This window comes from Vanellus vanellus (assembly GCF_965231255.1).
Source record: "Vanellus vanellus genome assembly, chromosome: 9".
NCBI lineage: Eukaryota > Metazoa > Chordata > Aves > Charadriiformes > Charadriidae > Vanellus > Vanellus vanellus.
In genome coordinates, this window is record NC_138914.1 from 25804962 (window position 1) to 25823041 (window position 18080).

Here is an 18080-nt window from a genome sequence, read left to right on the forward strand (position 1 = left end):
TTTAGCCTGAACACTGCTGAGCCCTGAGGGACAAAAGAGCTTTGTGTCCCCTAGAGCAGAGTCGGGAGAGCTGGTTTGCCCACTAGTGACCTGCGCGTCTCTACACATCTAGTCCTCCTTACACCTCCCTCTGTGGGAGAATGTTCTCCCTAAAAATGTACTTGCAAAAAAAAAAAAGGGGGGGGGGACTTTTTTTGAGAGTGCAGCTCTCTATTTAGCCAGGTTGGTCTTCTTCCCCATCTGCTCATTTTTCGATACACTGGGATGGCCTTCTCCTGTGCTTCTAAGAGCACCTGCTTGAAGTATGCCCAGCCTTCCTGGGCACCTTTGCTCTTCAGAACTGCCTCCCAAGGGACACTCTCAACCATGCTCCTAAACAGGCTAAAGTCTGCCCTTTGGAAATCCAAGGTGGCAGTTCTGCTGGCTGCCCGCCTTACTTCATCAAGAATTGAAAATTCTATCATTTCGTGATCACTCTGCCCAAGGCAACCTCCAACCTTTACATCCCCCACAAGACCTTCTCTGTTAACAAACAGTAGGTCCAGTAGGGCACTTCCCCTAGTTGGTTCCTTCACCAGCTGTGTTAGGAAGTTGTCTTCCACACACTCCAGGAACCTCCATGACTGTTCCCTCTCTGCTGCGTAGTATTTCCAGCAGATGTCTGGGAAGTTGAAGTCCCCCACAAGAACAAGGGCAGATGATCATGAGACCTCTGCCAGCTGCTTACAGAATACTTCATCGGTCAGTATTATATAATATGCTAAGGACCCTCTCACAGCAAAGACAGAGATCTCACCTATGAGTGGACACACTGTGTAGGATTTCCCAATTGCCGGGAGCAGTTCTCCGATGCTTCGTTGTGACGGGGCTCCCCATCTGAAGCACGGATCTGGATGATGGTAAAGTATCAGGGCAATTGGTGATGTATCTTCCTTAATCACTATAGTTAACTCTATGTAGTAATGATTAGGTGCATTGTCTTGCTTATTCGTTATGCTGCTTTTAACTAAAGTAAAATCAGCTTATCTTTTTAACTTGGTGTCTGTGTCCTTTCTGCTGACCCCGTCGATTGGCAAAACACTCTTCCAAAGCTGGTATCAGGAATGCACTCAGGGAGCTGCTCCCTCAAAGGACGGTTTCTCTTCTGTGGTTCTTGATGGATTGAGGGGGACAGGCTCAGAGTCCCAGAGGATCCATGAGGGACCAAGGGCTGGGTGAAGACCTCCCTACATGGTTGCACATGTCCACTCAGACAGCAACTGGTCTTTGACTTATCTGACTGGTGCTGCCCCACCTGCAGTGGGGCCGATGGCAGATGCCATCCTGGAGAGGAATCGGGAGCTGCCAGGAGAGCTCAGGGGATCTGCAGGGACAGTGTGTGAGCCTGGGTGGGCAGTGAGCGGCAGCTCATAGAATGAGTGACCATCCAAGGTGACGTCTTCCAGAAGAAAAGTGGAGCCCACGGGCAGTGCTCCTTCCAGCACTGGCCACTCGTCCCAGTTCATGGCTGAAGTTTGCTCTGTGGCCATCTCCTGCCTGAGTCCTTGATAGGCCAGCAGAAGGCACATGGCCTGAACGCCAGTTGTGAGGGTGTGTCATGCTTTGGTCCAGACTGGGCACTGAAACAAACGACAGATGCTCTCCACAACCTCTCTTTCCAAGGAGAGGAGGGAGACAGAGAAAGGGACACCTGAGTTTAAAAACTAAACTACTTTAATGTAAATATTAATAATATAATAATAATAAAAAAGAAAATACTGATATAGATACACTATATGTAAACTGTATCGAGCTCTCTGGATGATGATGACCTCACCGTCAGGCGCTGGGAAAGTTCCAGACTGGATTCTGTGATGGACGGGAACTGGATTCCGGATCTGGATTCCAGAAAATGCAGATTGGGATAAAAGTCTGACAGCCAAACAGAGTCCTCCTCAGATGTCAGCCGTTGAATGAAGAGGGCTGACCCTCTGATCCCTCAGCTTTTACACTGAGCGTGAGGCAGATGGGATGGAATACCCCGTTGATCAGTTTTGGGTCACCTGTGCTGTCCGCTCCTTCCCTCGGATGTGACCACTCGGTGCTCTTCTGCTTCTGACCCTCCAGTGTGGCACAGAACCAAGTGAGCTGCCCTTGGGTGTTACAGCAATAAAGATAAGCAGGAGCCTCTCTGCACACCACTGAGGCCTTGTGGCTCTGGAAACAGACACTCTCTGAAGAATGAGCAGTTAATTTCAGAGAGTGCAGCTAGTTAGAAGAGACCACTGGAAAGTATAATTACTGAACAGAAAGTTTGTTCTGTTTTGCCTCAAAGCAGGACAGACAGGGATCTTCAGAGCCTGGGTGGGTGCAGCTGCACAAACACAGATGTCTTATGTCACAGAGACACAGACGCCTGGTGCCCATGCAGGTGCCCTGGCAGGCTCTGGCCTCCTGCAGGTCCTGTGTGACATTGGCCTGTCCCAGACCAACACCTCAGCTATGCCGGGGCCTCTACAGGTGGCCCTGGATGTCCGTGGTCAGAGATCTGAAGTCTGCCTGGAACTGCTTGCAACTTCTCAAAACACATGAGCACCTTTTCATCAGCTGAGATGATGGTATATTTTTTATAAAATGGCAATTCTTTCCCACCGTGCCAGAATGGGAATTTCCAGGCACTGTATTAATCGCAGGAGAAGAAATCTTGGCCTTCCCCTGGACTTGCCTTGCAGGACTTTGCCCATGATCCTGTGGATTTAATCTCCTGACTCTTTCCACCTGTCCTGACAAAATTACCAGGTCTAAAGGCACCTTCTCAGCAGGCCATCTGGACCTATGCCCTTCCCATTGCTCTCCAGTTTCCTCTTCCCCTTACTGCTCGTTCAGTCTGATCCCTCTCAACGACCCAGGTGCTGCTTTGCGCTTCAGGGACCTAGAAGCCCGCCCTTGTCTTTCAGCAGTCTAATGGGCTCTTCAGCTAAATCCTTCAGTGTGTTTATACCTATCATTTCCCATCAGTCTCTCTCCAATACTTCTAGTGACGATGATGACCCTCACTGGAGGAGTTTCACCAGGTTGAAGAAGCCCACCTGCCTCAGCATTCCAACACAGGGCACACGCTTTAGGCCCCAGGGCTCAAAACCAGGAAATTCCACCTGAATTAAGAAAAAAGGTTGTGGCACCAAGGGTGCAGGACACTGGCCCAGGCTGCCCTGAGAGGCTGTGGAGTGTCCATTCATGGAGATATTCAAAACAGACCTGGGCATGCTATTGAGCAACCTGCTCTGGCCGACTCCCTTTAAGCAGGGGATTGAAGTAGATGATCTCCAAAGACCTCTCTCAGTCTACATGATACTGTGAGGACATGAAAGTCCAGCGAAAGGCTTTATGTCTAGGGTAGATGCTTGTGAGGTCCCTTCTGCCTGAGAAGGCAACAGGCCAGCAGCTGCCCAAGGCCTGGCATGTTATTGTGAGGTCACCTCTGCCATAGTCCCACATACCTGAACAGCCAGCGTCTGCTTTGGATGCTCATTTTGGGGTCACAGCTGTCTCTGCAGGTGGCAGGCCAACCCCAGGCTCAAGGCTGGGTTCAGTGCCCATGAGGTCTTTCCTTCATGAATACCAGACAGCCCAGCAGCAGGCCCATGGTTTGGATGTTAATTACAAGGTCAGTGCTGCCACAATCTCTGACAGGCCAGAAGCAGGCAGATCACCTGGATATGGATTTGGAGGTCAGTGCTGTCTTACTTCCTGAGAGGCCAGCACCAGCCTCACAGGTGAGCTCGGTATTTGGAGGTCCCTTCTGCCTGAGTCCTTTACAGGTCAGCAACAGGCAAATGGCCTGAATGCCAACTGTGAGGGTGCTGCTGCCGGAGAACCTGAGAGACCATGAGCCAGCTCAGAGGTGTTGGACGTGCTGTGTTTCAGAGCACCTCTTAGGGTAGCACAGGGTTGATGGCCTGGCTTGGTACTTGTGAGGTCCCAAGTATGGAACATGACAGCAGCAAGAGGTTGCTGGTGAGGTCACCGCTTGTGAGGTGACTGGCCAGTAGAAGGCCCGTGACTGGGATCTGTGTTTGTGAAGTCATTTCTTTGTGAATATGTTTTTAAGCAAGGATCAGGTTTGTAGCTGTGTTAGGTGCCTGTGAGGTCTTTTCTTCTTGGAAACTTTCCTGGACTCTTCCCTAGGTGGTGGGATGCCTGCAGTAGCGTTCCCAAGGCTTCAGACAGCTTTTGCCTTCTCATCAGTGAAATGTCTCGGCTTTTCTCTCCCCTGGGTTGGGATTTCTGGACTCATTGGAAAGATGCCCAGCAGAGCCAAGGTGCCTGGTCCCCTAACCCCTGTCCTGGATGGGGGTCATGATGGGAGGTGTGGCACCCAGCATGCTGTGTGGTCCCCATCACTGCCTGGTGGGCTTGTATCCCCCATACTCTGGAAGCCATTGTATTTTCTGCAGCAGCAGGAGCCCTTTCCCATTGCCCCTTAGATGGTTCTGTCAGGCTCCAAGCCCTGGACAAGATCTATACTGGGACACAGGGGCTCCTTTCTCTTTAGTCCCCACCCATGAATACCACAACCTGGACATCAGATGAACACGCAAGGGTGCATAAGCGCGGGAGCAGTGTGACCACCACATTGGCAAAGATATTTCAAGGGTGCACCCGAACCCTTGGCTCAGGATCTGCCTTCCCAGGGCCTGGGGCTCAGGGCTCGGCCTTTCTGCTTCAGAAAGCCAAGGCAGGGTTTTCTCATCCTCGCAGCTGCCCCCACAGGGCCTTTGCCTACCCACAATCATGGCCTCCAGTTGTCTGCTCGAATGAGTCCCTGGGGAGGCTTTGTCAGTAACTGCCCTCAGTGGGGCTTAGTCATACTCGAAGGGACTTTTTCTCTGCTGACTGTGACTTCTTCAGGAGAGGTTTGTGCAATCTCCTCTCAGTACCTGAGGTTCAAGGGCTCAGCAGCAAAAATGCCGTGGGGCTTGTTACACTGAAGACATGTCTCTTCCTGCAATTTCCTTGTACTGTTGTACAGTTAATTGGACAGCTTCCTAGTGTACTTATGGAGACAGATTTCAAAGTGCTTCTAAGAAAAAAGACTGGTTTCAAAATAGAGGAGAGGCTATAGCTGCACTCTGATGGATGTTGATCCAGGGTCTCTCCTGAGGAGATCTGGACTGGTCAGAGAAGCTGTCCCTTGAGGTCTGACCCAGCATGGACAACCTTGCTCCACACCTCCCCAACCCCACCATGTCTCTCCTCAGCCACCTGGGACGTGCCTCCTTTTTCCTCACATCACACTTCTCCACCACAGTCTGCAGCTGGAGGTTACAGCTCCTTTGCACCAGCGCCTACTGCTTTCCTTAGAGACCTGGAGGCACAAAGGAAAAGAGGGACTTGTCCTTCTTTTTAATAAACCAAATAACAGATTCACCTCACAAAACACACTCAAAAACTCTATCCCAAGTACAAGCTGTCCCCAATGAGGTTCACCTTCCACAATGCATAACCATGCAAAAAATGATTTAGACAGATGGAAATTATAAAATCAACAAAAGTAAAGAGGTTCCTGAAGACTGATAGCCACAGATTTTGGAAAGACCCACAAGCTTTTAACTGCCTGAAGCTCAAAGCCGCAACTGGATTGTTGAGAGGTGTCTGAACGATGAAAGAAGAAGGGGAAAAGACATCTAGAGAGCAATCACAAGTGCTTCTGTGCAGATGGGCTGCTGGAAAGGTGCCTTCAGACATGGTCAGTTTAGTTAGGAGAGGTGGAAATACGTGAAAGATGAGGGAGATCAAATTCAGAACCTGAGAGAGGGAGTCCTGACAATGCAAATTGAGGGGAATGTCCATAGGTCTCCTCTTGCTATCAATGCACATCCTGAAAACTCCTCAATTCGATCTCATGGGAAAACATTGACACTTTATTAAAAGTATTCACTTGTTTCAGCTGATGAGGTTATGCTCTTACACGACAGTTGGGATCTGGGCTTGGTCATCCTGCTTGACGAAGCACATTGAGGGCTTTAACAATGATCTTCACATTTCATTTTCCTCCAACTTCCCGCTTCACCAGCCTCCAGGGATGACAAACTTGTCTGCTCATTCCCTCCATGGTGTCTTCAGTGAGGGACATCAGCAGGGCCCGCCAACACCCTCAGAAACCTGCAGGTTTGCTGCTTCTCCAGAAGCTTGGTCAGTCTTTCATGATCTGCAGTTCAGGAATCTACGTCTACACCTACTCCTACTAAATTCAGCAGTGGTGCTACATTATCCCTTGGGCTTCTTTAACTATTCCTGAAGTAGCAAAAGCTCATCTTGGTGCCCTGGAATTCCTTTTAAGTTTCAATTGAGTTTTGATATGGACCATTGCTGTGCCTGGACAGTGCTCTCCTTTAGGACAAGATGTATTCAGGCACACTATTCAAGTTATTGGTCTTTTCATTGACTGTATCACCAAGGGAGGGAGTGAAGATGCCTGTGTGGTGTGCTTCATGTCCATGCAATGCGTGCTGCTGTGGGATAGAGAAAGGTCAGGCCTTGTCTCAGAACAGACCTGGTAACTGATGCCTCTGACTGATGCCTCTGACTGACAGCATCAGACAACAGAACAGACACCAAATAGCAGTCTCTGCCATGCTGTCTGGGGCATCTGTGATGCATCCACCCTGAATGGGAACTGCTTTCTTGTAGGTCCCGTGTGGTCCATGCCAGCCTTGGTGTCTCATGTAGCTCTCTGGGCCCAGGTTTGAACATGAAATTGAGTAGCTGCCCCGAATTCTGTCAGGCAATGTGGGGCTGAACAGGGGAAAAGTGCCATTATTGACACTGGAGATCTCTATGATTAGAGAGAGAACACAGAAAATAATACAGGAGTTTCTGTCATAGGTTCTATGATTCTATGGTCTGTGAAAGGGTGGTCGATTGGAAGCTTGCTGAACACCTGGGGTCAGAAGGTTGTGACCAGAGATACACAATCCAGCTAGAGGTCATTTACTACATCTGTGTATGGGGAGTCGACACTGGGACCAACACTCATTAACAACTTGGTTAATGGCCTGGATGGTGGGGCAGAGTTCACCCTCAGCAGATTGCAGATGATATGAAACTGAGAGGAGTTGCTGCTACACAAGATGGTTGTGCTGCCCTGCTGAGGGACTGAGCAGGCTGGAGAAAGGAGCAGAGGTTGAACTTCACCAAGTTCAACAAGGGGAAATGCCCAGGCAGCAATAACACCATTCAGCAGTACGTGTTGAAGAATCATAGAATCATAGAATAGCTGAGGTTGGAAGGGACCTTTAAAATCATCAAGTCCAACCATTAACCTACCTGGACAAAATCACTTCTAAACCATGTCCATAAGTACCACACCTACCCTTTTTTTAAACACCTCCAGAGATGGTGAATCCACCACCTTCCTGGGCAGCCTATTCCAATGTTTAATACCCCGTTCAGTGAAAAAGTGTTTCCTAATATTCAATCTAAACCTCCCCTGACATAAATTAAACCCATTTCGTCTCCTCCTATCACTTGTCACCAGGGAGAAGAGGTCAGCCCCCACCTCTCTACAACCTCCTTTCAGGTAGTTGTAGAGGGTGATAAGGTCTCCCCTCAGCCTCCTCTTCTCCAGGCTAAACAACTCCAGTTCCCTCAATCGTTCCTCATAAGATTTGTCCTCCAGACCCCTCACCAGCTTTGTTGCTCTTCTCTGGACATGCTCCAACACTTCAATGTCCTTCTTGTAGTGAGGGGCCCAAAACTGAACGCAGTACTCGAGGTGAGGCCTCACCAGTGCCGAGTACAGGGGGATGATCACCTCCCTAGTCCTGCTCACCACACCTTTCCTGATACAGGCCAGGATGCTGTTGGCCTTCTTGGCCGCCTGGGTACACTGCTGGCTCATGCTCAGCCGGCTGTCCACCAACACCCCCAAGGCCTTTTCTGCCGGACAGCTTTCCAGACACTCTGCCCCAATCCTGTAGTGCTGCATGGGGTTGTTGTGACCAAGTGCAGGACCCGGCACTTGGACTGGTTGAAACTCACATCACTGGCCTCGGCCCATCAGTCCAACATGTCCAGATCCTTCTGCAGAGCAAACTTCCTCTCAAGCAGATCAACACGCGCACCTAGATTACTGTCATCCGCGAATTTACTGAGGGGGCATTCAATCCCCTCATCCAGATCATTGATAAAGATATTAAAGAGAACTGGCCTCAGCACCGAGCCCTGGGGGACACCACTTGTGACCGGATACCAACTGGATTGAACTCCGCTCACCACCACTCTCTGGGCATGGCCACCCAGACCGTTTTTTACCCAGCGAAAAGTACACCTGTCCAGGCCATGAGCAGACAGTTTCTCCAGGAGAATGCTGTGGGAAACGGTGTCAAAAGCTTTGCTAAAATCCAGGTACATAACATCCACAGCTTTTCCATCATCAGCTAAGCAGGTCACCTTGTCATAGAAGGAGATGAGGTTTTTCAGGCATGACCTGCCTTTCACAAACCCATGCTGACTGGGCCTGATCACCCTGTTCTCCTGCATGTGCCGTGTAATGGCACTGAGGATGATCTGTTCCATGACCTTCCCAGGCAGACTGACCAGCCTGTAGTTCCCTGGATCCTCCTTCCGGCCCTCCTTGTGGATGGGTGTCACGTTTGCCAACCTCCAGTCAGCTGGGACCTCCCCGGTTAGCCAGGACTGCTCATAAATGATGCAAAGTGGACTGGTGAGCACTTCCACCAGCTCCCTCAGAACCCTTGGGTGGATCCCATCCAGTGCCATTGATTTGTGTACCTCCAGGTGCTGAAGTAGGTCCCTCACCATTTCCCCTTGGATTACAGGGGCTTCATTCTGCTCCCCATCCCTGTCTTCCATCTCAAGGGTCTGGGCACTCAGAGAACAACTGGTTCTACTGCTGAAGACTGAGGCAAAGACGGCATTAAGTACCTCAGCCATTTCCTCATCCTTGGTCACTATGTTACCGGTCCCATCTACCAGAGGACAGAGATTATCCTCCGTCTTCTTTTCATTGCTAATACATTTATAGAAACTTTTTTTGTTGCCCTTGACAACAGAAGCCAGGTTTAGAACAGCTAAGAACAGCTAGGCTAGAACAGCTGGGCTTTGGCCCTTCTGATTTTCTCCCTACATAGCCTCACTACCTCTTTGTAGTCCTCATGAGTGGCCTGCCCTTCCAAAGGCCATAAATCCTCTTTTTCTCCCTAGGTTGCCACCCTAGCTCCCATTCAGCCAAGCCGGTCTTTTTCCCAAACGGCTTGTCTTTCGGCACAGGGGGACAGCCTGCTCCTGCGCTTTTAAGACTTCCTTCTTGAAAAACATCCAGGCTTCCTGGGCTCCTTTGCCCTGGAGGACTGCCTCCCAGGAGACTTTGTCAACCATGCTCCTGAACAGCCCCAAGTCTGCCCTCCGGAAGTCCAGGGTAGCAGTTCTGCTGACAATTATGATAGATGGGACTCCTCGTTTTGAACTACAGAAATTCACCGGACCTCTTAAAGGAATAGTTCATCGCTTTAGAGAATTATATTTTTATGTGTGTGTATATATACATTAGAAGACAAATATAACAGTAATTTGAGTGAGACTGCACTTTTAGAGGACTCTAGTGTCTGAATTTGTGACTATATTTACTTTATAGCCAGCTGTGGTGTGTGGGTTTCAAGGTCTCAGTGTTTTCAAGCTCTCCCAGTGCGGGGACCTCAGCACTTGACCCAAGCTGCCAACAGGGTTATTTCATACCATGAGCATCGTCATATTCAATATCGATTAGAAAGTTTGCTGCAAAGTTCGTTCTCTCCCTTGATGGCTGCCATCCTGAGAACTTCTTGCCCAGTGCCAGATCCCCCTCCTCCCGAAGCCGTAGCGCTCGTAGTGTCCCACATTTACTGTCCACTGAGTGCACAGCTTCTGACTGATATCGGTGGCTGAGTGTAGTCCTTGTATATTTTGTATTGCTATCTGGATCTGTATTGGTTCTTTAGTGTTATTAATGTAAATTATCCAATCTTTGTCTATTAAACCTGTTTATATTTCAACCCATGTGTTTGCTTGTTTTTTGCCTGATTCCCCGCTCCTGGGTGGGCAGGGGTCATCGGGTGACAGAGTGATTGTCTAAATGACAAAAAATTGTGAGGGGTTTCTCAAACCATAACACAGGCACTTTCTGGTGAGGCTCTGCACTTGGCTTCTTCTTCCCTGTTGCCTGGGGAAGCCGGGAGGTGGTGTGCGGTTTTCCTACACTCGGCTTCACTCACCCTCACACCCCACCACCCCCAGGAAGAGCCCTGAGCCACCAGTGAGGGGCAGGACCTGCCTTCCCAGGGCCTGGGGGTCAGGATTTGGCCTTTCTGCTGCATCAACCAAGCCAAGGGGTTCCTTGGCATTACAGCTACCTGCACAGTGCCTTTGCCTACCTACAGCCACAGCCTCCAGTTATCTCCTCTAACGAGCCCATGGGGAGTCTTTGGCAGTAACGACCCTCAGTGGGGCCAATCAAGGCTGCCAGGTGCTTTGCTTCTGACTTGGACTTCTTGAGCACTTGTTCAGTCTCCTCTTAGTGTCTGAGGTTGATGGAGTCAGGGCCCAATACACCATGGGGCTCGTTAAGGGACAGAAATTCCTAACGAGCTATTTCTCTCCCTGTAATTTTCTTCAAGTTTTCAATAGAGCTAGTTGGAGTTGTTTAACAGTGTAATTTAGAAGGAAGATTTTAAAGAGAACCTAATAGAAAATATTTTTTCATTTATTTCAAAGGTTCTTTTTATGAACTTTTCAGAGAGAGAAGAGGGGATAGAAGCAGTCAGCAGTTGATATTGATGCAGACGGTCTTCTCAGGAGGTCTGGGCAGCCAGGAAAAGCAGTCCCCTGAGGTCTGAGACTGTATGGACAGCCTTGCTCCTCACATCCCCTTCCTCACCATCCCTGTCATTGGCCAGCTGGGATTTGCATCACTTTTCCTTACCTCAGACTTCTCCACTGAAGTCTGCAGCGGGGTGTTACAGCTCCATTGCACCATCTCCCTCCTGCGCTCCTCAGAGACCTAGCTGCACCCAGGCACAGGAGGAGTTTTCCTCTTTGCAAGCAGAGAAAAGTAAAGCATGATCAAGTTTGATAAACAATAAAACACCCTCTGCAACCAGATGCTCAGGACAAGCTGCTTCTAATGAGGTTGCTTTGCTACAAGGGATGATCTTGTCAGAAATGCTTTAGATGGACAGGTACAAAAAGATAGATATAGTTACAGACTTGGCTAAAGGAGATAATTAGGCGATGGAAAGACAGGCAAACTTGTAACTCCCTGAAGCTCAAAGCAGCAGCTGGATAGGTGACAGGACTCTGAATGACCAAAGAGTAAGGGCAGGAGAAGTGGAGTGCAATAGAAAAGGCCTTTGTTGAGACAGTTTGCATCTGAAAAGCTGACTTTAGAAATGGTCATTGTATATAAACAGGTGATACAGGTCTGAAAGATGAGAGACATTAAATGCACTGTATAACAGGCAGAATAGTGGAATGAAGTTGCAGGGGAAGATCAATATTTCTGCGGAATATAATTTTTGAAAGGTCATTGGATTGATAGAGGTCTCTTGTGAGAGAGGACAATCAAGTGTTGGAACCAACTTTGACCTAGGCCAAAAGTGCCACTCAAGGAACTACTGGCTGTAGAGCTCAAACTGGTAAGGAGTGTGCCATCAGTCAGAGTCCTTGTGTGTGACATCTCTGGGCACCAAAAAGAGAAGAATGTGTCCAAATGCAGTCAGCATGGACTTGCCAAGGCTACATACTGGGACATAGTGGGGCATGTGCACTTGTAGCCCAGAAAGCCAACCGCATCTTGGACTGCATGCCCAGCAGTGTTGCCAGCAGGTCAAGGGAGGTGATTACACCCCTCTACTCTGCTCTCGTGGGACCCCACCTGGACTGCTGCGTCCAGCTCTGGAGCCCCAAACAGAAGAAGGACAAGGACATGTTGGAGCAAGTCCAGAGGAGGGCCACAAAGATGAGCAGAGGGCTGGAGCACCTCTCCTATGAGGACAGGCTGAGAGAGTTGTTCAGCCTGCAGAAGAGAAGGCTCTGCGGAGACTTATAGCACTTTCCAGTACCTAAATGGGGCTTATAGGAAAGGTGGAGAGGGACTCCTGAACATGGACTGTAGTGATAGGACGAGGGGTAAACCCTTTTAAAGTGGAACTGGGTAGATTTAGATTAGATATTAGATAGAAAATCTTTCCTGTGAGGGTAGTGAGGCACTGGCGCAGGTTGCCCAGAGAAGCTGCGAAGGCCCCAACCCTGGAGGTGCTCAAGGCCAGGATGGACGGGGCTTTGAGCAACGTGGTCAACTGAGAGGTGTCCCTGCCCAAGGCAGGGGTTGGAACATGATGATCTTTAACGTTCCTTCAAACTCTACCCATGAGTAGTGACCATGGGAGCAGAGACAAGGAGCTCACATGCAGGTGCCTATTTTGTGCATTCCAGGATCGAAGCAAGAGGAACCCAAACTCCTATGGGTTTGTCATCTGCACAGAATGGAGTTCAGTCCCCTTTAAAGCCCAAAGAGTTGATCCCAGGGTGAAATGCCTCAACGGACTCTGTTGATTCCCTTCCCTCACCAGGGCTAAAGGAGATCCCTTCCTGTCTCTGTTTGAATGTCCTGAGTAATGACAGGAAAGGAAAAAGGCTTTATAGTACTCAAATCTGACTCTGGTAAGAGAAAAAACAGCGCTGGAAAGAATCGTCTCTCCCCAGCTGAGGGAGGGAACACGAGGGACTCCTTCAGGCTGTTTCCCAGCAGGTTCCCCTGGAGCCCAGGGACACCTCCAGGGAGCCCAGAGGGGACAGAGAGAGCGCCACCGTGGGCTGGTCCTCTGCTGCTGAGCTGGGCCGGGCTGCTGGGACAGAAGGAGCTCCTGGCAAGCGGGCAGCGCTGCAGAGAGACAGCTCTGCCCAGGAGCAGCTCCTCTGCACAGCGCAGCAGGGCTGAGGGCACTGCCTGCAGGCAGCGAGGGCAGAGCAGGGAGCAGAGAGAGGTTGAAGGCATTCTGGAGAGGGAGGATGCTGACAGCTCACTGCAGGGGAGAAACTTTCAAAGCCCTTGACATGGTAAGTCTCTGGGTTAGGGCAATTGCAGCTGCAGTTTTTGGAAAGATGTCCAAAAGCTGCTCCTCCCATGGTCTATGGGATCTTTCAGGAGGGCTCTGACACTTCCTCTAGAGTAGAGGTGAAGAATGTGCTCTAGAGCAGGGATGCCCTGCTGTGCCTTCAGAGGGACAGGGCACGACAGCTGCCTTCCCCTTAGGACCACTGCCATGTGTGAAGGTGGGTGTGCAGGCAGGGGTGGGCAGGGCTGTCCTTGCCAGCAGGGTCCCTGCACCCCGGGGGCTGTGTGCTGGGGCAGGGACTCTGCCGCCTGCCAGGGTCAGCTCTCTGCCTGCCCAGGGAGCTCCCACAGAGGTGCTGTGGGGAGAAGGTGTGTGTGGAAGTAGCAACTCCTTGCACGACAGGGTGTTGCCGAGAGAGAACTGCGTGGGTCAGGGCTGCTCACAGCTCAAGGGCAGTAGCAGAGGAAACTTTTCAAGAAGAACCTCAAGGCAGGGGCTACCTGAAACGGAAGGAGTTTGTGCTTTCAGTCTTCTGCTTTTTTGTGTGTGTGGGTGGGGAGTGAGACGTGGAGATTTGTCTCCCTGTTCTTCAGAAGGCACAGAGCCTCCAAATCTTTTTCACTTAGAGGTGAATAAATCAGGGAGTAAGAAAAATCCATATCCTACATCTTACAGAGAGCACCCAGCATCACCTTTCCAGCCTTATCAGGGTCAGTCAGATGTTCCTGTCAGAACCTGTGCCCACAGGGATGCTCCTGGGCAGTGTTCTGCTGCCAGGAGGTGTCTGCGGGACAGAGCTGAGCACACAGTGTCTGTGATGGGTTCTGTGTGCACTGCCGGGGAGGAGACGCGCTGCCAGAGAAAGAGCTCCCAGCAGGGACAGCTCTTTCCCTCTTTCCTCTCCCAGAGGGAGCAGCTCCCATGTGCCATGAGAAGGTGATTCGGGCACCTTCCTGCCATCTCCTGTAATGAGGGCACCTTCTACTGAAAACCCCCCGGTCTCCTCTCTTGCCCAGCAGAGCTTCTGACATCAAGGCTGTTGGGTTTCTGGCTGAGGTGCCTGCTCAGCAGCCACACACCAAGGAGGAGAAACTCCTTAGTGCTATCGGTCCCTGTCCTCCCTCAGCAGGAGCATTTCTCCATCTTCCACTCCTGTCCATATTGCTCTTGTTCTTACCCGCATACTCTCTAGGAAGAGGGGGTTCAGGTGAGGCTTACACACCAACACCACCATGCAGCTGTGTCCGTGGGACCAAAGTCCTTCAAACCACCCAAACCTGTGGGGCTATGGAAAATGCAGTGTGGAGCTCGGGGGTGAGATGACTCTGCTGAGATCACTGCACTTAGAGCACTTCTGGGAGTTTCCCTGGCACCCTCCTGCTTGAAAATGCTGACCAGCTTGTCTTCATGACACAGGGATTACCGACGAGGCAAACAGCGACTTTCAGAAGCTGCCACACCCTTCCCAGATGCCCACTGCTGTTGAGCAGGGGTGACTGCTCGCAAGCCCATGGGCAGAAGACTCCTCCTCATGTCGTGTTTGGCCAGCACAAAGCAGAGCTCAACACTTGGGGAAGTCAAAAGGTCTTAAAAGGAAGGAGGAAGGCAATGTGTGTTTGGGAAGGACAGAGGAGAATAGGACACGCGGAATGAGAAGAGATTTGCTCAGAGCAGCCCTAACTTGTGAGTGTGGTTTCCTCCTTTGGCAGAACCTCATGAACAAAGGGATCAGATGTCCAACAGCAGCTCCATCACCCAGTTCCTCCTCCTGGCATTTGCAGACACTCGGGAGCTGCAGCTCTTGCACTTTGGGCTCTTCCTGGGCATCTACCTGGCTGCCCTCCTGGGAAACGGCCTCATCATCACCACCATCACCTGCGACCACCGCCTCCACACGCCCATGTACTTCTTCCTCCTCAGCCTCTCTGTTCTTGATCTGGGCTCCATCTCCAACACTCTCCCCAAAGCCATGGCCAATTCCCTCTGGAACACCAGGACCATCTCCTATGCAGAATGTGCTGTCCAGCTCTTTTTCTTTGTCTTTTTCATTTCAGCTGAGTATTTTCTCCTCACGGTCATGGCCTATGACCGCTACATTGCCATCTGCCAACTTCTGCGCTACGGGACCCTCCTGGGTAGCAGAGCTTGTGTCCACGTGGCAGCTGCTGCCTGGGGCAGTGGGTTTCTCAATTCTCTCCTGCACACAGCCAATACATTTTCACTCCCCCTCTGCCAAGGCAATGCCTTGCACCAGTTCTTCTGTGAAGTCCCCCACATCCTCAAGCTCTCCTGCTTACATTCAGATTACCTCAGGGAAGTTGGGCTTCTTGTTGTTAGTGCCTGTTTAGCATTTGTGTGCTTTGTTTTCATTGTGGTGTCCTATGTGCAGATCTTCAGAGCTGTGCTGAGAATCCCCTTACAGCAGGGATGGCACAAAACCTTTTCCACATGCCTTCCTCACCTGGCAGTGGTCTCCCTCTTTCTCAGCACTGCCATGTTTGCCTATCTGAAGCCCTCCTCTGTCTCCTCCCCATCCCTGAACCTGTTGGTGTCATTTCTGTACTCAGTGGTGCCTCCAGCTATGAACCCTCTCATCTACAGCATGAGGAACCAGGAGCTCAAGGATGCCCTAAGGAAATGGATGACTGGTTTCTTTTCAGAAGCAACAATGAACTGCCCATCTTGTTCTATGTATCACACATGATGTAACTCATTACAGGCCCAGACTTTCTTTGCTAGGTTTTTCCTTTCATTTCTGGATGTCATCTCCAAACACGTTGAGGAACAGGAAGTTATTAGAAGTGGTCAACATGGATTTACCAAGGGTAAATCATGCTTGACCAATCTGATAGCTTTCTATGATGTTATAACTAGTTGGCTGGATGAGGGGAGAGTCGTAGATGTCATCTACCTTGACTTTAGCAAGGCTTTTGACACTGTCTCCCATGACATCCTCATTAGGAAGCTGAGGAAATATGGGCTAGATGAGGTGACAGTGAGGTGGATTGAGAGTTGGCTGCGGGACAGAACTCAGAGGGTTGCGATCAGCAGCACAGAGTCTAGTTGGAGGCCTGTAACCAGTGGTGTCCCCCAGGGGTCAATACTCGGTCCAATTTTAATATATTCATTAATGACCTGGATGAGGTCAAGTTTGCTGATGATACCAAACTGGGTGGGGTGGCTGACACCCCAGAGGGCCGTGCTGCCATCCAGCGTGACCTGGACAGGCTGGAGAGCTGGGCAGAGAAGAACCTCATGAGGTTCAACAAAAGCAAGTGCAAGGTCCTGCACCTGGGGAGGAAGAATGTAAAGCACCAGTATAGGTTAGGGGCGGACCTGCTGGGAAGTAGCTCAGAGGAGAAGGATCTAGGGGTTGTGGTAGACAGTAAATTATCCATGGCCCAGCAATGTGCCCTTGTTGCCAAAAAGGTCAATGGAATCCTGGGCTGCACAGAGAAGAATGTGGCCAGTAGGTCAAAGGAGGTCATTCTCCCCCTCTACTCTGCACTGGTGAGGCCACAACTGGAATACTGTGTCCGGTTTTGGGCTCCCCAGTTCAAGAGGGACAGGGAACTGCTGGAGCAAGTCCAGCGAAGGGCAACTAAGATGATTAAGGGCTTGGAGCATCTCCCGTATGAGGAAAGGCTGAGAGAACTGGGACTCTTTAACCTGGAGAAGAGAAGGCTGAGGGGAGACCTTATTATGGCATACAAGTATCTAAAGGGTGGGTTGAAGGAGGATGGAGCCAGGCTCTTTTCAATGGTTCCAAGTAACAGGACAAGGGGCAATGGGCACAAGTTAGTACACAGGAAGTTCCGTTCAAATACACGGAAACACTTCTTTACGGTGAGGGTGACAGAGCACTGGAACAGGCTGCCCAGGGAGGTTGTGGAGTCCCCTTCCCTGGAGAATTTCAAGACCCGCCTGGATGCAGTCCTGAGTCATGTGCTCTAGGCAATCCTGCTTTAGCAGGGGAGTTGGACTAGATGATCTCTAGAGGTTCCTTCCAACTCTGAAAATTCTGTGATTCTGTGTGATTCTGTGATTCTTCGGGTTTTAGCTTTTCTGGGTTTTACTAATGCTGTCAACTAAAGAACAGAGCCATCCTTTATCCTATTTCTATGTCAGCATCTGCCTGTCTTGTTTGATCCAGAGACTTTGTATAAATAAGGACCTGCTCTCTCTGTATATTTAAACAAAATAAAGGACCCTGCACTGACTTGTTTGTCTGAGATCTTCTCGGGAGCTGCAGGGGCCTCATCTGTGTGCTGAGGTGTAGGGGGCAGGAGCCACCCAAGCTGGGTCTGCCTCCCAGCCTGACCAGCATGACCCTGGGCACCACAGCCCCTGGCTCTGCAGAGCCGCACCACCAGCTCAGGGGCTGTGGGACGCCTGGGGAGGGAGTGCAGGAATGGCTGGCCAGGCCAGCACGGATGAGCTCTCTCGGGAAGAGGCTCTGAGGGGAGATGGGCTGTGGTGGGAGAAGAGTAGGGCACCGCATGTGTGCAGGGCAGACATGGCAAGAGGAACCCTTTGCTGCGGTGGGGCAGCTCGGGGAAGGCTGCCCTGTCCCTGAGGCAAAAGGACCTTCCTGAGGGTGCCCTGGGCCAATTCTCTCATGCCATCCTGGGAAGGACGTTTGGCAGGTGGAGCTGCAAGCTGCCTGGGGCGGAAATCTCCTCAGCATGCCGGCTGGGTGAACATTCTCACTGGCCTCCATGTCCTGCTGTGGGACCAGTCCCAATGGGGCTGCTCTGCTGGTCTGTGCTGGGGAGAGGGCAGGAGGTGTCCAGATTCAGGGAGGGTCTGGGCTGGCGGGGCTGGCAAGTCCCCCAGAGAGGAAAACCCCAGGGAAGAGCTGAAGTGTGGGAGTATGCAGGGTGGGGGCACACAGCAGTGTCCTGGCACAGCCGGGCTCCTGCGCGAGACATGAGGGACCAGCAGAGCAGGGTCTAGGCTGTGCCTGTGCCCACTGGATGCCCCGGG

General features: G+C 50.9%; 1 protein-coding gene across 1 annotated transcript; it reads left to right on the forward strand.

Moving 5' to 3' along the window:
- Positions 1 to 14826: 14826 nt before the first annotated feature.
- On the forward strand, positions 14827 to 15798 carry LOC309675611 (olfactory receptor 14J1-like; the record flags this gene model as incomplete). Its single annotated transcript, XM_082487939.1, has 1 exon — positions 14827 to 15798. One exon carries the CDS (start codon positions 14827 to 14829, stop codon positions 15796 to 15798), a length of 972 nt encoding a protein of 323 aa, XP_082344065.1.
- Between the last annotated feature and the right edge of the window lie 2282 nt (positions 15799 to 18080).